General features: G+C 36.9%; 1 protein-coding gene across 1 annotated transcript; it reads right to left on the bottom strand.

The window, feature by feature from the left end:
• Window positions 1-6: 6 nt before the first annotated feature.
• On the bottom strand, window positions 7-26123 carry b4galt4 (UDP-Gal:betaGlcNAc beta 1,4- galactosyltransferase, polypeptide 4). Its single transcript, XM_059549739.1, has 7 exons — window positions 26000-26123; window positions 22091-22545; window positions 20827-21059; window positions 19703-19890; window positions 16947-17069; window positions 15780-15884; window positions 7-962 (listed from the first exon to the last, which is right to left on the bottom strand). The coding sequence occupies exons 2-7, from the start codon at window positions 22344-22346 to the stop codon at window positions 821-823; spliced, it is 1047 nt and encodes a 348-aa protein (XP_059405722.1). The 5' UTR covers window positions 22347-22545; window positions 26000-26123; the 3' UTR covers window positions 7-820.
• Window positions 26124-27998: the final 1875 nt, after the last annotated feature.

Below are 27998 nucleotides of genomic sequence, written 5' to 3'. Positions count from 1 at the left end.
GCAGACTCCAGTCTGTAATGTACTTTATTTTATGGATCATTTTAAATTCTGACAAATTCAGATTGTGACACAGTATGTGAGTTTTTAAAATGGAAAGGATCACGGCAATAAGTTAAAATTATCTTTTCTCTGATCTCTGAAAAAGCTAAAACCACCCAGTTTTATGAGTGAACAGCCATTCTGTCTGAACAATGTAAAAATGTAACATAATTAACCCATCTACAGCTACATTTGACTGAAATGAAACTGATTAAACCAAATCATTGGACCCATACACCTACTACAGTATCTACCATTTTACACCAGACAGATATAATAAGCATGTTCATCTGGACTCATCATCACAGAACATGCTGACTCAAGTTAACCTCCTCTGCCCATTTAAAATACAATCATATCTATATCAACATTTAAGTCTACACCATATATACCTATTGGCCTGTCAGGTGCAGCTCTTTTGTGTTCCATTACTCCAAGATGTTGTGCCATATATTGTAACGACCTTAACGAATACAAGTATTACAGAATACATTATATAAACCCATAACTTCATAACTGGAGGTAATGAATATTGAATTTGATTTCATTTCAACCCTGAAAGGTTTACATGATCAGATTAATTAAATTCTATTTGACTAATGTAATACTTAAAGTAGTGTTTGATCAGAATTCTGGCCTTATTATCTTGCAGGGCCATAGAGTAAAGTTGGACAGATCCATAGTGCAACCTGCACAGCTAGTACTGGATCTGCCAGGCACTGGTGAATACTGGGTTTTTAATGCTAACTGTCTCTTAAATTTCAGTGTCCAAAAACCCGGCTCAATGAGCATGCTCCGGCCGGCCAATGTCCGCGGTGATGTTGATGAAGAGTGGTGCTCTGTGGACAGACAAAATCTTGTAGGAACAGGAGTTCAAACCATCAGTCTTCCATGCCTGATGAGTATGGCGTAGCAACTGCATCCTGTGTTGGGCAAAATGAAAACAAACCATCAGACACCACACTGAAAATAAATATTTACACGTGAAGTACAACATCATATTCTTGAGTTTTTAAAAGGGTCCTGAATTGATAAATCCAAATTTCCTTGATCTTTTGGCATGTCCTTTATACTATAAAAGGTCATTGTATTATAAAAGCATCCTGGGCTGCATTTCCCAAAAGCATAGTAAGCACAAGTTGATCTTAGCTCCATTGGTTTCAATAGCCGTGTTTCCACTGTTGGGCCAGGGCGAGTCAGTGCTTTAGACGGGCCAGGCAGAGCAAATAGCCTAGGGCCAATAGCACAGAGGCCAGAATAGTGCAGTGTTTCCACAGTCGAGCCTGAAGCACTGCTGCGCTTCACTAAAACACAGCCTTTACTCGCCTCTCAGGAACAACGTCATACAACCCCTTCATTTCACCAACAAAGAGAAGTTATCAGAAAAAGAATTAAGTCACTGGAACTAGTGCGATTACAAAACGAACATGATAAAAGCGGCCGTTTGCATGCTTTGTTAAATATTTTAATTCAAAAGCATCTATGTTTTACTACAGAATAAGTGATACATTGATCAAAATGAATTTATCAGGACTCAGAATTAGTCATACAGAAATAAATGTATTTCAATTTTATTTATTTATTTTAACGTGTAAGCGTTATGAATATAGCCTGCTTATTCAGTCGAGTCTGTTTCTGTTCATTTGAAGCCACAGTAGCCTATAAGCCAAATTTAGAATGAATGATAATATCTATATTTTTATAAAAGCTCCCGAACAAAAAACATTATTATATTTTTATGATAGGCTACGTGGAGCTAAACTCTCGAGACGAGATTTATGACAGATAATATAAGTTACTAAATAAATACATGACTGTGATAGAGAATAAGAAGCTGACGTCTGATTTTTTTCAAGTGGTCATATTTACCATGTTTACTATGGTAATGTTAATGCCTAGCGTGCACAGTCTTTTGCTTCGTTTATAAATATTTCTGCCTTGTATGGTGATTATAATTCACATCAGATCAAGTTATTTCAAACACTCACTGCTGACTGAAAGTGAGTTTTGAGCTCAACTTATTTAAAAAACTTTTTAATTTTAATTATTAATGCTGGTGTTATAGCTATTAGCTTTCTGAAATGATTTGCGGCGCTGACGCTCTATATTTTTATAAAAGCTCCTGAACAAAAACCATTATTATTTTTTTATGACAGGCTACGCGGAGCTAAACTCTCGAGACGAGACTTATGACAGATAATATAAGTTACTAAATAAATTCACGATTGCGATAGAGAATAAGAAGCTGACGTCTGATTTCTCCAAGTGGTTGCATTTATCATGTTTACTATGGTAACGTTAATGTTTAGCATGCATTGTCTTTTGCATCGCTTATAAATATTTCTGCCTTGTTTAGTGATTATAATCCACATCGGATCAAGTTATTTCAAACATTCGAAAGTGACTGAAAGTGAGTTTTGAGCTCAACTTATTTTAAAAAGTCTTTAATACTGGTGTTATAGCTGTAATCTTTCTGTAATGATCTGCAGCGCTGAGCTCTCCTGACGCAGAGAAACCCCGCCTTTGTTCAGAACCCCTCCTCTAGCCCCAGCTGGCCCGCTTTGGCCCAAGGTTTTCGTCAGGCCAAAAAACCCTGGCCGTTGGCTCCGAGGAAGCCCCAACGAGGCACGATCAAGCCCCAGTGACAGATCAAGTGACAGTGGAAACACGACTACACGCACTAGCACGCCCGTTTTTAGCCCGACGGTGGAAACGCGGCTAATGGGTCATCGATGTACTCAAGCTCACGATCCTTTTGGGGAACTCAGCCCTGTACGTTTCAGAGCTCAAACCTTCCAGGTTAGTCCACATGTGTATACTCAAATACATACACATACAATATATATTTTGAAAATATTTACACAAACACATACAGTATATATTTTGACAATATTTACACACACACACACATACATACATTTATACATGCATATATTTTCCTCATTAATGTACACACAGCACCCCATATTGACAGAAAAACACACAATTGTTGACATTTTTGCAGATTTATTAAAAAAGAAAAACTGAAATATCACATGGTCCTAAGTATTCAGACCCTTTGCTGTGACACTCATATATTTAACTCAGGTGCTGTCCGTTTCTTCTGATCATCCTTGAGATGGTTCTACACCTTCATTTGAGTCCAGGTGTGTTTGATTATACTGATTGGACTTGATTAGGAAAGCCACACACCTGTCTATATAACACCTTACAGCTCACAGTGCATGTCAGAGCAAATGAGAATCATGAGGTCAAAGGAACTGCCTGAAGAGCTCAGAGACAGAATTGTGGCAAGGCACAGATCTGGCCAAGGTTACAAAAAATTTCTGCTGCACTTAAGGTTCCTAAGAGCACAGTGGTCTCCATAATCCTTAAATGGAAGACATTTGGGACAACCAGAACCCTCCCTAGAGCTGCCCGCCTGGCCAAACTGAGCTATCGGGGGAGAAGAGCCTCGGTGAGAGAGGTAAAGAAGAACCCAAAGATCACTGTGGCTGAGCTCCAGAGATGCAGTCGGGAGGTGAGAGAAAGTTGTAGAAAGTCAACCATCACTGCAGCCCTCCACCAGTCGGGGCTTTATGGCAGAGTGACCCGACGGAAGCCTCTCCTCAGTGCAAGACACATGAAAGCCCCCATGGAGTTTGCTAAAAAAACACCTGAAGAATTCTCTGGTCTGATGAGACCAAGATAGAACAGCTCACAGTTTGGCCTTAATTCTAAGCGGTATGTGTGGAGAAAACCAGGCACTGCTTATCACCTGTCCAATACAGTCCCAACAGTGAAGCATGGTGGTGGCAGCATCATGCTGTGGGGGTTTTTCAGCTGTAGGGACAGGACGATCGAGGGAAAGATGAATGCGGCCAAGTACAGGGATATCCTGGATGAAAACCTTCTCCAGAGTGCTCAGGACCTCAGACTGGGTCGAAGGTTCACCTTCCAACAAGACAATGACCCTAAGCACACAGCTAAAATAACGAAGGAGTGGCTTCACAACAACTCTGTGACTGTTCTTGAATGGCCCAGCCAGAGACCTGACTTAAACCCAATGGGGCATCTCTGGAGAGACTTGAAAATGGATGTCCACCAACGTTTACCATCCAACCTGACAGAACTGGAGAGGATCTGCAAGGAGAGATGGCAGAGGATCCCCAAATCCAGGTGTGAAAAACTTGTTGCATCTTTCCCAAAAAGACTCATGGCTGTATTAGATCAAAGGGGTGCTTCTACTAAATACTGAGCAAAGGGTCTGAATACTTAGGACCATGTGATATTTCAGTTTTTCGCTTTTAATAAATGTGCAAAAATGTACTTAAATGATTTTTGCAAATGGTTGCAATATAACAGAGTGAAAAATTTAAGGGGATCTGAATACTTTCCGTAACCATATACAACCCGAATTCTGGAAAAGTTGGGACGTTTTTTACATTTTAATAAAATGAAAACTAAAGGAATTTCAAATCACATGAGCCAATATTTTATTCACAATAGAACATAGATAACGTAGCAAATGTTTAAACTGAGAAATTTTACACTTTTATCCACTTAATTAGCTCATTTAAAATTTAATGCCTGCTACAGGTCTCAAAAAAGTTGGCACGGGGGCAACAAATGGCTAAAAAAGCAAGCAGTTCTGAAAAGATTCAGCTGGGAGAACATCTAGTGATTAATTAAGTTAATTGATATCAGGTCTGTAACATGATTAGCTATAAAAGCTTTGTCTTAGAGAAGCAGAGTCTCTCAGAAGTAAAGATGGGCAGAGGCTCTCCAATCTGTGAAAGACTGCGTAAAAAAATTGTGGAAAACTTTAAAAACAATGTTCCTCAACGTCAAATTGCAAAGGCTTTGCAAATCTCATCATCTACAGTGCATAACATCATCAAAAGATTCAGAGAAACTGGAGAAATCTCTGTGCGTAAGGGACAAGGCCGGTCTTCGGGCTCTCAGACGACACTGCATCACTCATCGGCATGATTGTGTCAATGACATTACTAAATGGGCCCAGGAATATTTCAGAAACCACTGTCGGTAAACACAATCTGCCGTGCCATCAGCAGATGCCAACTAAAGCTCTATCATGCAAAAAGGAAGCCATATGTGAACATGGTCCAGAAGTGCCGTCGTGTCCTGTGGGCCAAGGCTCATTTAAAATGGATTATTTCAAAGTGGAATAGTGTTTTATGGTCAGACGAGTCCAAATTTGACATTCTTGTTGGAAATCACGGACGCCGTGTCCTCCGGGCTAAAGAGGAGGGAGACCTTCCAGCATGTTATCAGCGTTCAGTTCAAAAGCCAGCATCTCTGATGGTATGGGGGTGCATAAGTGCATACGGTATGGGCAGCTTGCATGTTTTGGAAGGCTCTGTGAATGCTGAAAGGTATATAAAGGTTTTAGAGCAACATATGCTTCCCTCCAAACAACGTCTATTTCAGGGAAGGCCTTGTTTATTTCAGCAGGACAATGCAAAACCACATACTGCAGCTATAACAACAGCATGGCTTCGTTGTAGAAGAGTCCGGGTGCTAACCTGGCCTGCCTGCAGTCCAGATCTTTCACCTGTAGAGAACATTTGGCGCATCATTAAACGAAAAATACGTCAAAGACGACCACAAACTCTTTAGCAGCTGGAAATCTATATAAGGCAAGAATGGGACCAAATTCCAACAGCAAAACTCCAGCAACTCATAGCCTCAATGCCCAGACGTCTTCAAACTGTTTTGAAAAGAAAAGGAGATGCTACACCATGGTAAACATGCCCCGTCCCAACTATTTTGAGACCTGTAGCAGAAATCAAAATTGAAATGAGCTCATTTTGTGCATAAAATTGTAAACTTTCTCAGTTTAAACATTTGCTATGTTATCTATGTTCTATTGTGAATAAAATATTGGCTCATGTGATTTGAAAGTCTTTTAGTTTTCATTTTATTAAAATTTAAAAAACATCCCAACTTTTCCGGAATTCGGGTTGTACACAAACACAAAATTATTCTTAAATATATACATGCATTTTTGTGTAATTATATATACACATAACAAATATACACAGCACAAACTAAATATTTTATGCTGGATGCGATTAATTGCAATTAATCTTTGACAGCACTAATTTTGTCAAATTATTATGTCATAGTGCAATGAAAGCCTGGATTTGCAGAATCAGATCAATGCCTACTTCTGCATTAGGGCTGTAGCTATCGAATATTTTAGTAATCGAGTATTCTACCAAAAATTCCATCGGTTAATCGAGTAATCGGATAAAATGTGTTTTTGCTTAATTAAAGTGTAATATTAATTATGCAAGAGAAAATAAGACTCCTGGGTCTCTTAAAATGAACAGCTAAGTTTCCTTTTTTAGAAAAAAAATATTATTTTTTACATATATATATTAAAAATATGTATTTTTTAAATGCACAGAATGCAATGCATACATCAAAAATAAACATTTAATTATTACCCATTGTTTCTCTGTCTGTACTTGTACTGTGAACAATGACAAAGTTGACAGATGAATTAAGTGCATTTAAGTGCCATTCAGTTGGGGTTTTAAATAAAGCATTTTCTGAGATGCACATTAAACATTAAACAAATAAAACATTAATTTAATTTATCTTTTAATTATTGAAAATTAACTTAACTCTTTGGTAAACAAAGGGGATTTACTATAAAAAATAAAACATGGAAGAAATGTTGTGAGATTAAACCTTAAAAAAATAAAATAATGTTTTTTTTTTTTGTAGTAGTAGTCTATGTACATTCTGCTGAACAATAGTCTTTAACGGGACTTTTATTTTGACGGGTTGACGTACCTTTACAGTTCTGTGTATGTGATGTGTCGCTAGTTTTTTCAAATCAAACGATCAAATGCTCATGAAGTGACTGTCAGTGCAGTTCTGGAGATGTTGTTCATGTGTTCACGTCCTTATTTAGTGAGACAGCAGACGCGCGCTTCAGTGTGTGTAAATAAAGTAAGCCGTGCTTCTGCTCCATTCATTAACAGAGACACGCAGAACATGCAGGATTCATATTTAAATAGACTGTTCCGGCTTAATATTTACAGATATATTTACAGATATTAGTCCATATCGTGATTTGATGTAAGTGCAATGACCTATTTTTGATTAATTCATTCAAAATTTGGCAAATTCCGTGCCATTCCGTGTTAAACTGTAAATTCTGTTTTTATGACTGGATTCCGCGATTCCCTCCGCATTTTCTGCATCGCGGAAATCATATGGCCCTAGTTGTGGTATGCCAGCTCTATCTTGCAATGGACACACGCCACGACGTTCTCTTTACGTTTGCCCGCGCCCTCAAATCAAAACACTGCTGACTCCTTGCAGTTTAGAATACTTTCGAATAAGGAACACATATTCACTATTATTTCAGAGTTTTCCCTCAATAAACTCTTAAATTGCTGCTTGTAAATAGTTGGTAAGATAGTTGTTAAATTCAAGTGTGGGGTAGGATTAAAGGATCTAAATATGGTAATGCAAAATAGGCATTAATATTTGCTTTATAAGTACCTATAAACAACCAGTACGCTAGTAATATGCATGCTAATAAACAACTGTTTAATAGTAAGAACTGACCCTTAAATTAAAGTGTTACCCTTATTTCATATGCACAGATGTTAGACAATCATAACTGTGGATGTTTAAAGTGAAGTCTAAGGGTGATGATACTTAGGGCAATGTTTTTTGTGCAATGTTGCTTGGGCACTTTCCCATTGAGAATTGGTAACAAATATTTATCTGGATATTGTAGATCGATCGTGGGCCCTGTGTCTCACCTGGATGCCCGATGACGGCAACATTTCCCAAAGCTGCCTGGCAACATTACTCAAAAAGTTGCCCAGTGTATCATAAGCCTAACTCAAAACACTCAGTTTTGGAGTTAATTCCACTTTAACACTTAATAATATAATTGCAAACTATTATAACTAAGTAACATCTTTACACATATATACTTTGGAATTAAGCATCAATGACCACACTATTGCACTATGAGGATCTGTTTTAAAAAGTCTGGATTAGGGTTGGGTGATGTCTATAGTGAAACATTGCGATGGACTATGAACTCGGGGGGTGGGGAATTAGGGTGTGTGTCTGAAGCATGAATTTGTATTCATAAAGGCACAGAAAGCAAATAACGATTGCTAGCAGAAGCCTGTTACATTACAGTACATAAAATTTAACTTGACACATAAACAGAGGAATGAAAGATGACTGAGGATGATGGCGAATGATTTGCAGATCCTGAGAACCACTAACAAACATCTTATCTTGTAAAATGTGTGGTAAGTACTGCCGCACCATAGTAAAAATAAAATGCGTGTGATAACGAATCACAAAAGTGAAAGTAAATAGTGATCGTGCATTCAAAAGCAGGCCTAAAAGTGGTTTCCTGATGCCCACAATTTATATACACTATAATTACCCAATTAAATAACTGAGAGAGAAATTATTGAAGTATATATGAAGAGTTTGGTTCCAAAACGTGATAAACGCCATTTATAAAAAAGTTGAGTTTCCGCCAAAATCAGTATTGTTTCTGGTCGGCATTGAAAAGTAAATTTTTTATTTATTAATGCAAAATGCAATACCCGCCGAGTTATTAGGTCATGTTTTCTCTCTTTTTTTCCAAACCGCAACAAATGCCAATCTCCTTTCTCTGCAGAATGCAATATATCCGCTCAACCAATCACAGTGAACCATTCCAATCACTCTAGACAGTAATGGCATCCTAGATTTCCTCATCTACTTTGTCCTTTGTGATCGACAAACAAGGGTTGCATGATAAATCACATTTGATTGTCATGCGCATCTCATCAGTTCAGCCGATTCTGTGATTAATAGTACCGAGTGGCATTTAATCCACAGAGCCGCAGATCATTAAAAAGCTACGCAACATTGCATTCATTAGAAGAATCTCATTCGAATATGAATGCAATTTTGCATAGCATTGTCAGTGTTGATGTTTTTATCAATGTCCTTTATGTTTTTGTTAAACGCACAGTATGGAATTTTTGGCCACCAGGGGTCATCAATCAAAATAATAACATGAGACGTACTTTGATGACGTCGGGAAAGAGCGTAGGCTCATGGGAGTTGTTGTTCATTGGAACACGCGCTCTGTCGCTCCCCACATTCCTCACTCATTTTAACGGAGGCCGGCGACACACTGGATGCATGGCGCAAGCGTCTCAGCTGCGTGGCGTGTCAGTTTTTAATTCGGCTCCCATGTTAATAGGTTAGAGCTTGCAGACTGCCTGTGTGAGGCGCGCGGAAAACGTGTATATGCTAGAAATAGAACCGACGCCTATTTTTCACGCGACACGCACGCGTGTTGGAAGCGTTTCCAGGCAAAATATAATAGGAAAATATGTTTATATGTAATTTTGTACACAAATACATATTAATTCATGACATTTTGATGTTTGAAGTCTATAGGTTGACATAAATTCAGATATAAATGTAATTTAAAAAATAAATGAATAATTATCGATTTTCAAATATTGCACCTGTCAAACATCGTCTATTTTGCCGTCAATACTGTTGACGGTGTCCTTTATCAGTAGGCTTTATATTTATGTTCAACATGAAGTATAGATATTGTTGTCATGAAGACAAGTGCCTGGTCTGTCAGCGGTCTCCCTTCACCTACAGCAGCAGCAGCCTAGTATTTTGACAATCACGTCTTTTCGAACGGAGAGATATATGAATTATCAGACCCCTATCAAATCAATATTCCATCTAGCTAGTAGTAATATATGTATAAAACACAATATATGTAAAAAAAAGCTACTTTATCCAGCTAGATATAGAACACATGTAGATTTACATTATACTCTACATGAGAGCTAGTCCGTCTGCGTTTTACACAAGACATCATCGTTTCACAAAATATACGGATAGATACAGTTAGCTGAATGGATGCATACCTGTTTATTAGAATGCAAGCATCTCTCTGTAGTTTCCGCTTGTCATGAAGCTCTCTCTATCTTGGAAATGCAACTCCAATATTTACCCGTGTCTTGTTTCTTCTTCGTCCCAAAACCTTCTCAGGTCATTTATTTCACCCGTACGTTTGCGCTTCACAGAACGTGCAGGCAAAGCATAATCATGATCCATAACCAAGTTATTGATTTAAGTATAAATACGAATATAAACAATATAAATATAAAATATAATAGTCTCGATCAAGACTAGCTACTACTTTTTCTTCTTCGTCTCGTCTTTGCTTCTGTTCACCTTTGTATTTGGCGGTTCCCCAGGAAGTTAGATAAACTAGAGGGGTCAAAGTTTATATGACGCCATAGACGGGCGACAAAACGGAAATAAGGAAACGTGCCGTGTCTTCTAATTAAACTATAATTTTCTCCGGATTTTAAAGTTCGTGGAAACTGTCGGGATAATGTAAGTACACAACTAAAAAATATATATAACATATAGTCATATCTGCTATTTTTAAAGCAGAAAAATTACATATTGTGCCTTTAATACAGCACATAGCACTAGTCAAGCACATAGCACTAGCACATAGCACTAAATGATTGTAACATGGCAAAGATGAATGCACCTTTGGAAGTTGAATATAAGGGAAATGTCATTTTGGATTTTCTGTGGTTGTTCATGATAAAATTTTCTTTTATTGTTGTAATTAATTTTGGGAGCGATGACTGATTAATGTATTTTTAGTCCAGTGGCTGTATATAAAATCAGTATTGACCAAGTTCAGAGGCTGTCATATGTGGATCAACTTGCTGTGTTGTGTATTTTCATCAGTTTCAGTATGAAAAATAACTTTCATATTGATTCAATGGATTTATTGCATTAAAACAAATCTGGATTGAAATCTTATGAAAATAAGATGATAATATAAACCTAAATAAATCCCCCTTATAACCTAAAGATGATCTGTGAAAGTTTGAAACAGAAATTAGTGGTTTTCATCTTGACACTTCCTAGGTAAAGAAAACTAATAAATTAAACAAATTAATCCAAATGGATTTATAGCGTTTTAAAACCAAACTCTTCATATTTTCCTCCCATCTCGTATTTATTCCCTTTAGGGGTCCCATATACACATAATTTTCTTTCAAAACATGTTATTGGGATGTGACGGATTGCAAGGGGGATCACGATGCCGGCTCAATATCTTGATGTCTATTAGCCATCGACGATGGGCAACATCATTGTCTATCGACCCAACCCTCATGACAAACTAAAAAAAAACTCTGAAACACTTAACTACATTTTCAGAGCAGTGTTTGTGTTGTACATAATAGAAGATAACGCTAGCATGTATACAATGTATACAAAGGAGAAAACTGGTTCATTTTGAGCTTCCCTATTTAAAATCTTCATTCACAATGACACAAAATGCAACATTTTCTCACACCTACGGTACATCGATGACTCCTCTGTCACATAATTATTCAAAACATAACAATGCTTTTAACTCAATGAGATTGAAACAAAAATCAAAAACATTGAATGAGTACAAAACCTCCTGCATATTAAAAATAATGCGTAGAAATAGAGAGCATATAAATGAAAACTGCACAATGTTACAGAGTAAAATGTTGATCCAGTAAATATATCTGTGCAAGCTTTGGAAATATTGATGGAAGCAATTGACTGGATTTATGCATTGATAATCGTACTGAATATTATACAGATACAGTATTTGACAAAAATTTATAGATTTTTTTTCAGCTTTTTGCTCCAAATTATGCATTATGAAACCTACCTATATTCAAGTGTTGATGAAAAAGAATGCTTTAAGATAGAATAAAACTGTTCTAAAAGTAGAGGCTCTGATCTTTATTTTGGCATACTGGATATTCAAATATTCATAAAGCAAAATACTGTATACTGTAGTCAATATCATCAAAATTCGCTGGCAGAGGCTGGCAACTTTTTTCAAAAATGCTGGCGGGGAAAAAGTTAAACAGATTTATTCAAACATGTGTTGTCAAAAATGTTTTACACAAAAGGTAAAACACTAAATTGTTTTTTTGTTTTCATTTTAATGGTATGCACTCACATGACACTAACAAGACTGTACTCAATATAAAATTCTTCATAAAATAATGATGAAAATAATGCAAATCAAGAAAAAAATATCTTATGCCGGGGGAAAAAACACTAAACCACAATATACATGGTAGAAAGATTTGATGATTGGATGACAAAGATTGGCTACTTATGGCACTTTCACATTTTCGACTTGCATTTCCACGGCAGTTTTGTATCGCTTTAGAGTGGGCAGGATTATTCACGTCGTTTATTGTTGCGCCACCTCTACTGCAGCGACTCGTGAAAAACTTTTTCATTCCGCATCACCCCATCAAGCTCTCGCTGGATCCGCTCCTCTGCTATCAGCGAGAGGATTGTCTGTACTTCCTCAACAGACAACAAAACAGCCATTTTTGGGTTGTTGCAAACTGTGCTAACTTCCTAATCGCTCAATGAGTAACGCTATCAACTCAATAGTCAATTTGGCAGGTTATGATTCATAAATTCACTTTGAATGCTACTGCTATCAGCTATAGCACAATTCACTGAAGACAACAGACCGATTTTCATTTACATTTAATTATTTCACAGATACCTTTATCTAAAGTGACTTACAAATGAGGAAAATATAAGCAATCAAACCAAGGGTCAATTTTATTTAATTTTTTTTTTTCAAATTAGAATTTTCCAATTTTAAACACGATGTCACTCCACGATGCCAAAAGTACCCTGTTTTGGGGCATGATTTTAATTATTGGACTTGGATTGAAAATGGGCTGGAGTTTTTTAATGCATGTCAATGGAGGAAAGACTTCCATACAAGTGAACTGACTTTTGTGAGGAAACATCTGATCATTTAATTAATAAACTGTCTGTCTACTGATCTTCAGCATTTTTTCCACTAAACATGCATTTTGGAATGACCTTTGTGCTATATAACTGCTCGTTTACAACAGACAGAGATAGGTGGGATTAAGTTTATGGCACTACTATACATTTTAAGGAGGCAAACAATCATCTTAAAAATAATTAGATTTTTATAATGTTTTTAATATTAGGGGTGTTCACGGTTCGGTACGTACCTCGGTTTTAAAGTCATGGTTCTGTTCATTTTCGGTACAGTAAAGGAAAGAAATGCAAACATTAAACTGCAGGTTGTTTATTTATTTTACAATTTGTTAACACTTTTTAAAATACTTTTTAATAAAATATATATAAAATAAAAAAAGAATAAGAAATAAAATACTGCTGCAAAGTTCTCCACTAAATAAAATACTCTGTATCAAACCAATATCATATAATAAAATATAATGAAAAATATAAATAAATAACTATGATTACAGTGCAGCATTACCAATCCCAGCTCGTAGGCCTGCTCATATTTAAAAAATTTATATAACTTTTCCAAAGTGTAAAGTGCAGCATCAACAGTTTCAGTTTTTAGACCTGCTTAGATTTCGTTTTTGCGTTGGACCGATCGGAATTAAGAGCAAAGGTCTGTTTATATGGCGACGGGAGCTGCGTTTGAATTACAATAATTTTTTCCTAGTTGTAGTGATGTTCACACTCGCGTGATGCATTTTGAAAACCTTAGGCCGGTGACACACTGGCAAATTGCACCTGTCAAACACTATTTTGCCATCAATACTGTTGACGGTGTCCTTTATCAGGCCGGTGACACACTGGATGCGTGGCGTGTCTGCTGTGTGTCAGGAGCGTGGCGGCTGCTCAGCGTTTTCTGTGTCTTTACACACCAGAATCATGCCTGACGTGGGGCAAATGCGCTGCTGCTGCTGTAGGTGACATGAGCCCCTTTCACACTGCAATTCCGGCAAATACACGGGTAAGGTGTTCCGCCAATTGTTCCCAGGTCGCTAGATTTTGCACTTTCACACTGCCAGTGATTACCCGGGATATGTGCGTGCTTTCACACACAACCCGTAAAGATCGCATAACGACACGTGACATCAGGGCGTGACGTGTAATGTACGAGTTGAAAACGTTAGGCACGTTATACTTTCAATGAAGCAAGCGAACGATCTCGGCGTCAGTGCAGAAAGTGAGGAACTAACTGATCTCTGCTTCATTACAGTTTGCACATATTTTTCGTTGCGAACGTTGACCTTCCTTCAAAACAGCCGGTAAAAGAGTCGCGCGATAACGCGCGTCATCACTTCGACACAGCATTAGATCTGGCTTTTGTTCGCACAGCGCTCGTCCCGGGTTGAACCCGGCAATGTTACTAGGTCCCCGACCCGGGTTCAATGCCGGAATCAATCACGGGACGTGGTTGCTTTCACAAAGGCGGCGACCCGGCAATGTTCCGGCAATATGCCGGGTCAGACGTGCAGTGTGAAAGGGACTATAGAGGGAGACCGCCGACCGACCAGGATCTTGTCTTCACGACAACAATATCTATACTTCATGTTGAGCATAAATATAAAGCCTACTGATAAAGGACACCGTCAACAGTATTGACGGCAAAATAGTGTTTGACAGGTGGAATATTTGAAAATCGAGAATTATTAATTTATTTTTTAAATTACATTTATATCTGAATATATGTCAACCTATAGACTTTGAAAAAAATTGTCATGAATTAATATGTATTTGTGTACAAAATGACATATAAACATATTTTCCTATTCTATTTTGCCTGGAAACGCTTCCAACCCGCTTGCGTGTCACGTGAAAAATAGGCGTCGGTTCTATTTCTAGCATGCACGCGTTACTCGCGTCTCATGCAGGCAGTCTGCAAGCTCTAACCTGTTAACATGGGAGCCGACTTAAAATGAAAATTGTAGAGTCACACTGAAGGCATCAAGGGCTATTTGACCAAGAAGGAGAGTGATGGGGTGCTGCGCCAGATGACCTGGCCTCCACAGTCACCGGACCTGAACCCAATCGAGATGGTTTAGGGGTGAGCTGCAGAGTGAAGGCAAAAGGGCCAACAAGTGCTAAGCATCTCTCGGGGAACTCCTTCAAGACTGTTGGAAGACCATTTCAGGTGATTACCTCTTGAAGCTCATCAAGAGAATGCCAAGAGTGTGCAAAGCAGTAATCAAATCAAAAGGTGGCTACTTTGAAGAACCTAGAATATGACATATTTACAGTTGTTTCACATTTTTTTGTTATATATATAATTCCACATGTGTTAATTCATAGTTTTGATGCCTTCAGTGTGAATCTACAATTTTAATAGTCATGAAAATAAAGAAAACTCTTTGAATGAGAAGGTGTGTCCAAACTTTTGGTCTGTACTGTGTGTGTATATATATATATATATATATATATATAAGAAAGAAGTTGTCATTATCTCTAGATTTAACAATGCATGCTATCAAAACACTTCCTCACTTTAGTTATGATTTCTTAGAAGACCAGCATAACACTAATACTTCAGCCTGGAACTGTTGGTTTCTCCCAAGGTTTTTCTCCATTCTGTCACCGATGGAGTTTTAGTTCCTTGCTGCTGTCGCCTCTGGCTTGCTTAGTTTTTAGATTTTGTCGACATGATTGCACAGATACTATTTAAACTGAATGCTGAGCTGGATGATGACATCATTGATTTCAATGATGAACTGCCTTTTTGCTTTATTGACACACTATTTGCCTATTTAATACTGTTCAGTTGCTTTTTTAAAATCTGTATTGTTAAAAGCGCTATATAAATAAAGGTGACTTGACTACAACATATATTAATCATTCTTACTTAAACTGACCTGTCTTTATTGATTTGATTGCCGCTGTCCCTCTTGTGAAAGACCATGGTGTAGCGTGCCACTTCCGGGGATGGACGGATTATTGACATTTTCTGCAGTGTTACCCTGAAAAAGATGGTTCTGTTAAAATCCTTATTAAAATTCTTATCCAAGACAACAATGTTCTAACATGGACGATACTACATCAGAAATTTAAATCTCTCTTCACGAAAAAAAAATCATATTACATTTATTCTGTCCTTTTTTAATCTTTATTCATCGCGATTTCTTTGATCAATTTCGTGATTTCAATTTTATTCACGATTTTGACACACACAGACATGCTTTACATTCATAAATGCATTCATTGTGAATTTGAAATATATTTCCAAAAGAAAACCAATTAGAGCTTTACCAAAAAGTTGTAACATGTCTCTAGAACAGACATAAGTCAAAATAATCACTAAGAAAAGGTGTGACAAAATGTCTAGACATATGGCAAAAAAAAAAAAAAAAACTTTTTTTTTTTGCTATGCATTAGAGCTCATTGTAACGGTGCATCAGGTGTTGAAATATATTTGTTGTGCCAGGTTCACACGTACTCCGTCTGCTGTGAGTATACAGTATGTAGCACATTAAAATAATGCGCGAGTGCGAATCTCGCCGCTCGCACGCAGATTTCCTTTGCTCTGTCACAAAACTAGGCATGCGTGCTCAGATACTCACTGCTCTCACCCGGAGAGAGTGCGTGCACTTAAAACGTGTCTCCTCTCGCTCAAACTGTGTCCTGTGCACTCACAAATCTCTCTATGCTCGTGCGCTAGATATTAATTATTTTCGCACCTTTCTATTTCTAACCTTTTCTGTTCACATCTCTTGCATCTTTTACCATGTGCAGTGTGAACGCTCTGATCCGTTAACATGGGCTTGGAAAAACTACGCATCACAGACAATGTGTGTGAACCTGGCGTTACGTAGGCGTATGCCCAGTCTAAATGGAGCATTTAGGCGTGCTGCATTCTGATTGGTTCGGATGGCATACTGCGGGAGGTCGGGGCCACGGAAAATTGTGCTATAAAGCGATTTAGAAATCGCGCATGCTCAAATCATGATTTTATGATGATTTTGATTAATCGTACAGCCCTATCCTAAACCATATCGTCCTAAACCATATAAGGTTTCTCTTACCTTATTCTCAAGTCGTCGTCCTCTCCACCCCAGCCCCAATAGGAGTTTGGGAAGCCATTCACCTTGTGAAACTGATCCTTTGTCATGGCCGAAACTCCTCCAAAGTAACCTTTGTATCTGAGTCTGGGCAAAAAGTGACAAATGTCTTCAACAATTATTTAAAAATAACTATAATATATAATTTTACAAAATAAATTCAAGAAATTACTTGGGGTATGTCATATCCAGTTAAGCTGAATGGCAATTGAAAATGGAGAAGCTCTAAAACTGAACTAAAACTGTAGAGTGGCAAGGAACAAGATACTTAAATAAGTTTAAGATTTAAGTTTTACATGCAGAATAAAAACTGCTGCATGTAGGGGAAGACCATCTCCATAATGCTTGATACAACCCGCCTGTAACCTTAAAAACTGTGTGCAAATGTTATTTACAATTAGAATATGTGTGAATTGTTTCATTTGATTTGGTACTGCTTTAGATGATTTCATTTAATAATTATCTGAATAAAAGCAGTTTGTAATGACAAAGTTGTATCAAATTACTTTGGATATATATATATATATATATATATATATATATATATATAAATTTTTACAAAACAAAACTTTTGTAATGTGGAATTTTAAGTTTGTAAGTTCAGTAGTAACATTTAATAAAGGAGTCTTGAAATGCATGCAGCTCCTGCTTGCAGACTAAAGCAAAATATATAAAGAATTGATTTCACCAGTAAATTATATTTTAAAAAGTACATTAATTTACTGGATGTGCACTTTAATATTTTGAAAGTATGCAATCACTGATAATACTATTATAATTATTATCTAATTACTACAACACTTTTGCCCAGATCACACTACTGAAAAATGTAGTTAAACTAGTAGTATCAGTGCTTTTATTTACTCCCAGCTAGGCATGGGCCGGTATGAGATTTTGATGGTATGATAACCTTAAGCAAAAATATCACGGCTTCACGGTACTGTTGTTACAGCTCTGAAATGTGTTATTTTTAAATGACTGGGTTAAAAAAAAAATATATATATATATATATATATATTTTTTTTTTTTTTTTTTTTTCCCCACTGGACACAATATATTTTGTTTTTGAGCAATATTCAGAACATTAGAAACAGTAGAATTAGTTTATTTTTTTCTTTGATTTGTTTCCTAAAAAGAAAAAAATTAAAGACTGACATCTTTATTTAACCTAAATCTGTAATTACGGTTATTTAATTTAAGTTATATAAATCATATAAATATCATTTATATCATTTCAAATCAATGTTGAGGATTTTCCTCCAATAGTTTGTGCATCATGAACAGTGAGTGATCTGCCTGCTAGTATTTTTCTATACGTGTCCGTCTTCAGCGTCTCTGGCTTATGTTAACGGTCGTTAATAGACTTCGTATTATCACATTAATGACATTGTGCAAGTCCAGAACAGAGAGTTGCAATAAGGCAAAAAATGGCCGGTTGGCGATCGTGTCAAGGCCAAAGTATTTTTCGGCCATCCGCACACCGTCTGCATTCAGTGTTGCCAATTTGCGGATTTTGTCACCAAATATAGCTTGCTCTCAATCATGCCAAGAAGTCTGCGCAGTGAACACACTAGTACTCCATGCCTGCCATGGCACACACTTTAATTTCATTGGTAACATGAGGGCACCAACTACTCAATGCATGAACATCTTATTTTAACCACAGACACAAAAGTAATACCAGAAATCATGCACAGTCATGTCAATCAGATACTGAGAGACACAGTGCATCATCGTGTCATATGTATTGGGATGCAGTATTTTGCACTTACTTTGTAGTAATAGAGTGTGTTGACTGAAATAAGTTTGTACGAAGAAAGATTTAGTTTTTGGACAATCATAATATCTCGTATATGTTGTTTTTGAGCAGGACAGGGATGCACTTTTGTGACACAAAAGACAAGTTCCCAACAAATTCCATCATTTCTATCATGTTTGATGTGCTTGCAGATCGCAAGCATTTTCTAATTTCACTTCAGATTATATTATATTTATTATATTTTATATTTTCATTAGTATATATTTATATACACTTTCCTTTACCTTTACCTAATTGACTTTCTTTTGTTTTCATATTTGGTGACTTTTTTGAAAAATGTAGACTTTTGAGGGTGGATCTAGAGATTTTCTGAGGGATGGGTTTGGCAACACTGTCGGCATTACGTTACTTTCGTCATCAAGAGGGCTCGCACACAGCCGTGCACCCCGTGGTACTGTGCATGTGAGCTCATCCATCCGTGCTCATCTGTGGTTGAGTATACTTTTGAAAGCTGTGCAGCCGTGGCTGCGCGCGAGACGGAAAGGAATGCTGAATGTGAAGTATATCCGGGCCTTAAGGTCGGCCATCCTACACACACGTGACTGACCACTTGCTCGCACCAACAGGAGGAGAAGGGGTCAGTGTTACACTCTACACTGCACTCAGCCTGAGGGATTCCTACTCTTTCACTCATTGAGAAGACATAGAAAACAGCACGTACCGCTAGTGGTTAGTGGTTTTGAAAACGTGACTTTTTCAAATCGCGGTATACCTTGAAACCGGTAATCGGCCCATGCCTACTCCCAGCACTTCTGGTGCTTTAGTATTTTAAAGAGAAACAGTACTGCTAATTGATTTACATGTTGTACATCTAACCCGGATGTTGCCTGTTCCAAGAATGTATTGTAATTTGCCCTGGATAAGAATGTGTTTGTTCAATGAAGAAGACCGCATTACTCACTTGTACCCAGTGGAATTTCTCCCCACGACCAAGTGCTTAGGCTGATCCTCACATATGTATAAATTATGATCATTCTCAGGAACTAGATCAACATCATGGAAGATGAAACAGTCCCAGCTGTGGTCTTTCAGAGCCTCGAGGTAGCCAACATTTAATAGCTTTGCCCTGTTAAATGTAGCATCTCCAGCCTACAAGACAAACAGACACATATATTTTACACACACAGGAAAGGCTTGCAAATCTTTTACGTTGTGAGTTCCTGTAGATCATCAGGTCTTTTCCAACACTCATTTCATGACTTCAAAGATCAGAAAAGAACAAAATAATTTTTAGGTGTATAGGTGTTACAGTGACATGAAGAGCTGGATGTTATTTGATTTTTTTTTTTTTTTTTTTTTTTTTGTAATGTTTATTTTCTTTAAAAAAATTAAATAATTGTTATTATAAGATCGGAATCTGACCTTAACAGTTTTTACTGACAGAACAACTGGCAGAACTGGCAAAGCTTAAATGGGAACACTTTCACCTTCAATTTCCTCTACAGTCCAAAAGACTCATAACCCCCCACATTTACTTATCAAAAATGGTAAATCAGTAATCAGAAACTTGGCTTGCTGTAATAATGAAAAGGAAATCATATACTATTATTAAAGCCTACAATTCTCTCTTTCAAATAAAGAACAAAAAATGTGTCCTTCCAAATTAACACAATGTTTAATATTTGCAGTTATTTCAGTTTGGTCTTACCAGTTCTTGCAGAATAGACTGTTTAGTTAATGCGTAACAATGTATTGCAGGCTTTGCAAACAGGCTGTTATGTAAGGAAGGGCAATGCAAACTATAATGGAACCAGGAGCAAAGTCATAAGCACTGTTATGCGTTCCACATATGAAGAGGGTGTTTATGTTTAAGCCTTTAAAGGTATAGAAGCAATAAAAGTCCCTTTTTAATGTCAGAAAGAAACTAGGAAATGCTCATAAAAAAATGATGTTTGTGGTCCATGAAACCCTTACTAACCCAAAAAAAAATTAAGACTGGACCCTCTAAAAATGGCACCAAATTCTAGCAACAAGGATCATGTGACTGCAAAAACGCCTGCCACGGCTAATAGGAGTCTAGCCCACCTGATGAATGACATAGATGGCGTAGTGAAGCTGCTGCCTCTGTAAGAATGGGTGAAGGTGGTAGAGGAGGTAGAGCAGGTGCTTCTCTCTGTTTCTGTGAGGGATAAGGATAGCCACACTCTGCCTGGCCACACAGTCAGAAGGGTTATACTGACCCTCCACGACCTCCCCGTTTTCACTCTCTACCTGCCCTGTCGTCAGCGAGGGATCAAATGACAGCTTGAAAGCTCCTCCTGCAGAGAAGAACAGTCAGAAATAAATAAAAACACATGTACACAGGCCCACAAGTAAGTGAAAGGCCCACGGACCAGGTGCAGTCCTTAAATACAGCACCAGCTGGGGCCCACATTAATTACAGGGCCCCATCTTTGGAAACAAGCCTGAATTAGCAAGCAGCTGTGGAAGGAAAAAAACAGTGATGTGTAAACATTGACATTCACACAGAGGTGGTTGTGAGATTCCCACGTTTCTCTGTGTTGCAGTTTCATGGCTCAGATCTTTATCCAGTATTATCAGCTCATTTTGCAAAGACCTAAGGTTTTAAACGTTATTGTTGTTTAAAAGTTACTTATATATATATATATATATAAGTTCACCGAAAAGTGACATTAACCCATATTTTTATATCAAGCATTGTAAATGAAAACCATATTTAGGTCATGACTCCAAGTCATTTGTGAACTTATTGGCTGATGAAAAATGGTGAGCTGTTTAACATGCTTCAGTTATAAAATGTTTTGCCCTGTGTGATGTCTATTTTTATTTTTGTATTGTATGTTTATGCTATCACCACACATTTGCACATTTCTATTTTTTTTTTTTTCATTTTTCAATACTTTTATGGTATATTTTGTTATATGCTGGAATTACGAGCAACTGTAGTAGATTATTAGGTAACACTGTAGATTAAGCATCACTATTCACTGTTAGCTAGTTGCTTTATCAGCATGTAAAGTACTAGCATATTAGCTGATTATTACTTACTTATAAAGCACATATTAATGCCTTTTTCTGCATGACCATATTTTAGATCCCCTTAACTCTACCCAGTACCTAAACAACTACCTTACCTTGTCAATAAGCAGCTTTTGAAAAGGTATTGACCTACAGTAGTGACAGCTTTCCTACCTTTATTTCTGAGAATACATAGAAGAAAGCATTCCTTCAAAACAAATTTAAACCAAAATGACCATTGCCTATACTTGAAGCATAGCATTTCATGAAGATCAACCCACAAAAAAAGATCAAAATAGACAACACTCACGGAGCAGGGGTGAGTGCTCTGGACAGCTTCTGGACAGCTGGACTTCTCCACGCTCCTCTTTGCTCTGTATCATCTCCATCATAGTAAACACCTCGCCACTCTTATCTTCAGGAGGATTTGATCCTTCTTGGACAGGCTTAACTGTGTCATCATTTGACAATGTTGCTATCCACACTACAACGCAAAGACACAACAGTAGAAGAAACAGACACTTCCCCTTCCGTATGATCTTGGCCATGGCTGGAAAGAGGCCCATGAGTGAAGTTTAGTTTGAGGTGAAATCCAGAGAACAGCAAGCAGGAGACATCGGAGCACCTGCTTGAAGATAAACAAGCATTCAAAGTTGACAAGAGTTCCTCCAAAAGTCTCTTTCATCTGTTTTTTCATTCATGTTTCACTTGAGGGGAAATAATACATCAGTTGAAGTAACTTGTGAGAAGTCTTATATGAAAAAGCTGAAACACAAAAAGAAAAAAACTGTATTAGGGTGATATGACATGTTAAATTAAAATTTTCTTGGCAACATATTAATTGAAAGAGTACATGGATTATTTGTAAGTATTATTGTATTATTATATACATGCATTTGTCACACTGCAGTGCTTTTGAAGTGAACAGCAAAAACACTAAACAGTTGTTTAAAACCACACGAACAGACAATATGTAATCATAAAGTAGCTCATATAAGAGTCAATGCATCCAAGCTGTTTCAAAACTATTACATAACACAAATGGAATCATAAGAATTACGTAGTGAGCAAAACATCTTTCTGTCTTTAGATTTTAGTCTCTTCCAAACACACTTTGTCTGTATTACAGCTCTTTACACTCTTTACTGGCAACTCTTTACTCTTTACTGGCAACATACATGTATTTTTTACAATCACAATTATAACATATGATATCTCTCTCTCTCTCTCTCTCTCTCTATCACACACACACACACACACACACACACACACACTGAGGGGATTTTCCATAGGTGTAATGATTTATATAGTGTACTGTACTGTACAAACAAACCGTATTTTCTATCGCCCTACACAAACACTACACTTTACAGGAAACTTTCTGCATTTTTAGATTTTCAAAAAGCTTGTTTCCCAATGTGGACCTCAATTTAACCCTTAGGGTACTAAGCCCTTTTTGGTCCGTTTTCTCTATTTTTACATTTCGGCTTATAAACCATATGTAATGATGATGGACCACCATGTATTTGGTATCGATGGATTCAGAAGACCCTAAGCTACCATAAGCATGCATGCAATATGTTTATAAAGGAAGTATGAGTGAAAAATTGTACAATAAACTAAAGAATTTCAAAACAAAAATGAGATTTTTGTCATTTATTACTGAAAATCCTACCTCACACAACAAAAGTGAAAAGTTTTTGACCCAAAAATATATTTTTCAAACCCTTTGCTTGACAGAAATGGGTTAATGTTCAATCAAATGTGTAAAGAACAATTCAATAATTAACTTTATTTACAAACAGTCCTAGGCGTTTTTTCATTTTTGGGACTAAGCCCTTTTTGGTCTGTTTTCTCTATTTTTACATTTCGGCTTATAAACCATATGTAATGATGATGGACCACCATGTATTTGATATCGATGGATTCAGAAGACCCTAAGCTACCATAAGCATGCATGCAATATGTTTATGAAGGAAGTATGAGTGAAAAATTGTACAATAAACTAGAGAATTTCAAAAACGAAAATTAGATTTTTTTTTGTCATTTATTACTGAAAAACACACAATATAGAACAGTTTTTGAAAAAAAAATTTTTTTTCAAACTCTTTGCTTGACAGAAATGTGTTATTGTTTAATCAAATGTGTAAAGAACAATTAAATAATTAACTTTTTTTACAAACAGTCCTAGGCATGCCAGTGAGCAAAGCAAGGCCAGGAGGTCTTGTTGTACACTTTGCTTGCCTTGCAGTGCTCACAGTACTTTCTGACATCTGCAGGCTTGTGTGCAGGGTTTGCTGGGTCCAAGGGACAATGGGTAGGGGTGTGCGGCGAGTTGTCCTGTCTGCATCCTGCATCAGAGCAAATACACAATCAAACTGGAAGCTTTTTTTGTGTCAAAATTCAATGTAGAAAAAATAACTCCTATAAACTCATGTAACCCTATGAAACTCCACTGTACACTAAAAACACATTTCACCTCTCTTGACCTGAGCAGTTTACTTAGTTGAGTAAGTCAGTCTATTGAAACAAATTGCACACCACTCTTGAACTGAGTTTACAGGGAAAGAGTAGTATGGTACACTAAAACAAATATTTCATGCCTCAATCGCTATCTGACTAAAAATCCAAAACATATACATACTCAAGATGTATGATATAATAAATTATAATGATAAAGAGGTTATTTGAAGTTACATACCAGTCCTCAAATGGATCTTCCCCATCCTGGTAAAATACTTCGTCATCTGTGTAAAAGCAGTCTGCTCCAGATTTCCCCTCGTCACTTTCCAGTAATTGTTCCAGAGCTTGTTCTGCCCTAAATCTTTTACTGCTTGCAATTTTGATAAAACAAGTCTGTAATAATGCTATATCTCTCTCGAATTTATCTCTTTGTGCTCGCTAATACTCCGATCGTTTTCTGTAACACTCCGATCGCTTTCTGCTTTCTCCACCTCATGCTGATTCTCCGATCGGTTATTGATTACACCTGGCTGGAGGTCGTTTTACTATAGTCCAGCCCAGCTTTTACAAGGCTACAGCAGAGCTACAGAGTCCTCTGAATGGCTAGAATAAATCATGGTAACCTTCCTCTGATTGGGTTAGAAAAATATTCCTCCCAGCGGTTTTTACATTGGTTGTTGCGTGTTGAATCTGCCTAACATAATAGTTTTCATTGGCCTGTTTACGCAGTGGTATTGCGCAATAAGGGAAGCGTGTTTAATATACAAACTGGATACCGCTGTTTTCAGTGGAATCTGAGGAAGACGGCAAAAAAACCCGTCTCTAGCATTAATAGTTTTTGAGATAACTACACATTTGTAAAAGTATGCCATTTTGGGCGGTACCGCCCAATCCGTCCCCAGAGGGTTAAATCCCCCCACGGTGACACGAGTCCCCATGAGTCTGTGTGTTTTCAGGTTCAGTCCCCACCAGGACATAAAAACAGGTACAAACACACATACAACTACATACAGGTTTTTCACCTTAAGAATTTTTTCAGTGCTGTCCTTTTCCCTTCTTACATAGCTTGTCACTTCTACGCCCCTCTACTCACGTTTCTTGTTGACACACTTCACAACCTTAAGTCTGTTGTGTGCATTTCATCATTTGTTTTCTTTGTAACAGGACCTTCTCTTGTCCTTGCCACGTCAAACAATTTAAAAGGGTATTCTTTTTAGCTAGTGCTTGCGAATGTGGTGCTGAAGTTCTTGTTACGTTTTACTTTATAGGAGAAAGAAATAACATTGTATATCATGGCTGGGTGGGGATAAAAAGGATGACAACCCCGGGTCTGTAGTGTAAGATAATTGCGATAATGTATTTTATCCCTTAATGACTGTCACTTGAAAAAATGTCATTTTAAATCGTTTTATCATGCCTTAAAATTAGCATTTACGACATGTACTTTATAACGACGTCTTGAGATCATGTTTAAAATATGAATTATTTTGTCTTCATTTCAAATTAAAAGAAAGCGAAGACTATGCGGTAACGTTACTTTATTTTATTTAAATGAGTAACATAATGTTACAGATTGTAAGGGGACTATTTGACAGCGTGGTTAAGGAATGTGGTCGCACATTCGACAAAAAAATAAAAATAAAATAAAACTAGCGATTAAATTAAGCGTACACATGCTAGTTTGCACTGCGTACATCTTAACCGGTATTTTTTAATAGAACAAAGGCATATAAGGATATTAAAAAGTAAGACTTACGGCTGTGAGGGCAGCTGTACTCTCAGCTCAAGCTCCACCACTGTCCTAAAACACATCATTTCCGCAAATACAGACGCAGGTGGGACGTCATTGGCTTGGAGTCATTCTGCTAATGGAGGCTGGTGAGCACCGCAACACCTGCCGACAGATGCAGTAACTACACCATTCCGCTCGCAAACAACAACTTTTTAACCTCATACTGTATATTGGGCCTTTCCAAATACTCAGACTTGTCTTTGCATTTGCACTTTAAAATAAACTTCTACTTCTAATTTATAAACTTCTAATTTCATTACAGTAGTCCCTATGTATAACATTAAAAGGAATTACAATTACCCCATGATTTACTCGCCCTCAGACATCTTAGATATACTTTTTATGAAGGATTTATGCACTATATTTTGCTTCAAAACCGCTATTCACTTCCATTATTAACCTTGGAAGAGCCAAAACATTTTAAGTAGCCTACCACAGTTTATTTCCAGAACATGATGCATGATGGGATTTGCTTAGCCTTGAATACTGCTCTGAAACAACATTCGAGATTATGTGGATGTAGTGTAGGACAATCTTGTGCACTTGATTCCTGTTGTGCCTGCACTCCAGTTGACCATAGTTGTAGCTATGTGGACCCATTGGGTCTGTCTCCGTACACTTACAGTCTTTGCATTTGATTACTACATACATGACATATTTCATTAAGTGTTCAAGTGCAAGTAAAGTTTTTACAGAGCTTTACTTACACATTTCTGTTTAGTAGTGCCCATGAAGGACAATTTAATTGTGGTGCTTTTAATTGTGATAAAATATAAAATTTATATAAAATATACTATACTTTACATTTCATACAAATATCAAAGTAAATGAATTTACACACAATTTTCCTTGACATATCACAATTTCAGGACACGTGAGTTCCTAAACATGATGAATGGCAGAATATGCTTAGCCTGAAACACTACTCAGAACAGTTTGGATTTAGTGTGCATTACTGAGCAGTCCTGGGAAAGTCTTGTTTACTTACATCCTGTTAAATTCACACGTTCTCAAGTGGCCAAGAATGCAAACGTTGGTATTGAGACAGGCCCAATTTTGCAAGCAATTAGGCAAGGATGTCCCCTGACCTTTAATTTTCCTTCTGAACATAGATGTCACTAAATATCTAATTTAAGCACATGCACTGAATGGTTATGCTTGTATTAATCTTGACTTTTAATCTAAACATCACTGTTTGTGTGATATCTGCTATCTGAATTTAAGTCAACTGATCCACTTGATTAAACAGAGCAAACATAACTCTGCGTTGTACACTTCTTCTGTTGTGAATTTTCCATTCCTTGTGCTTTAGTAGAATGTTTGATGCACTGGACATATTAAATCAGACCGAATATCAAAGTTATCTCTCTGCTCATTTCACCTCCACCTTGTTTCCTGCTTCCTTTGTCTCTTGGACTGAAAGAAGAATTTACTTTCTTTTGACTAGTATTTGGATATCAAGTCAAAAATTGTGGCACAGGTAAAAGATGGTCCAGTAAAATGCAATCATCTCTCAAATATGTAACCATTTAATAACAAATAACCTAGCTATTGTTTTATATTATATAAATTGTTTTTATATGAAAATGAAACCTATTATCTATCTCTCTGGAGTTATAGTTTTCATTGTTAAGCTTGTTGTCCAATCAGAAACAACTATTATGATGTCATAGTTTACATCTGTTGGCCATTATTTACTATATTTATGTTTATTCTCTTCTGGGATCTACTGTAAATGTACCTTGAAAAGGCAGATTTTTATTGTTTAAAAAACAATTGATGACAAATTATGTAAAAAGTCAGTGTTCATTCTGTCTCCTTGTAATAATTATTTATAGTTTAATTTGTTGCATCAGACTTAGTGGGAAATGTCAGTTTTTACGTCATTTGTCTTTGCATGGTTTAAGTTACTTCCAATAACAAGAAAGTCACACTATTACAGTGCATGTGTTGTGCAGTGAAA

Source organism: Carassius carassius, chromosome 5 (assembly GCF_963082965.1).
Source record: "Carassius carassius chromosome 5, fCarCar2.1, whole genome shotgun sequence".
Taxonomy (NCBI): Eukaryota; Metazoa; Chordata; class Actinopteri; order Cypriniformes; family Cyprinidae; genus Carassius; species Carassius carassius.
The sequence above is the reverse complement of the archived record's forward strand: the minus strand, read 5'-3'. Positions and strand labels throughout refer to the sequence as shown.

Excerpts from the sequence above, each read along its gene's own strand:
- b4galt4 (XM_059549739.1), bottom strand. The coding sequence starts at position 22,346 with ATGGGCCTCTTTCCAGCCATGGCCAAGATCATACGGAAGGGGAAGTGT. Across the intron at positions 17,070-19,702 it reads AGAAATTCCACTGGGTACAA|ACTCAGATACAAAGGTTACT; the intron begins GTGAGTAATGCG and ends CTTTTTGCCCAG. Across the intron at positions 15,885-16,946 it reads GACGACGACTTGAGAATAAG|GGTAACACTGCAGAAAATGT; the intron begins GTAAGAGAAACC and ends CATCTTTTTCAG.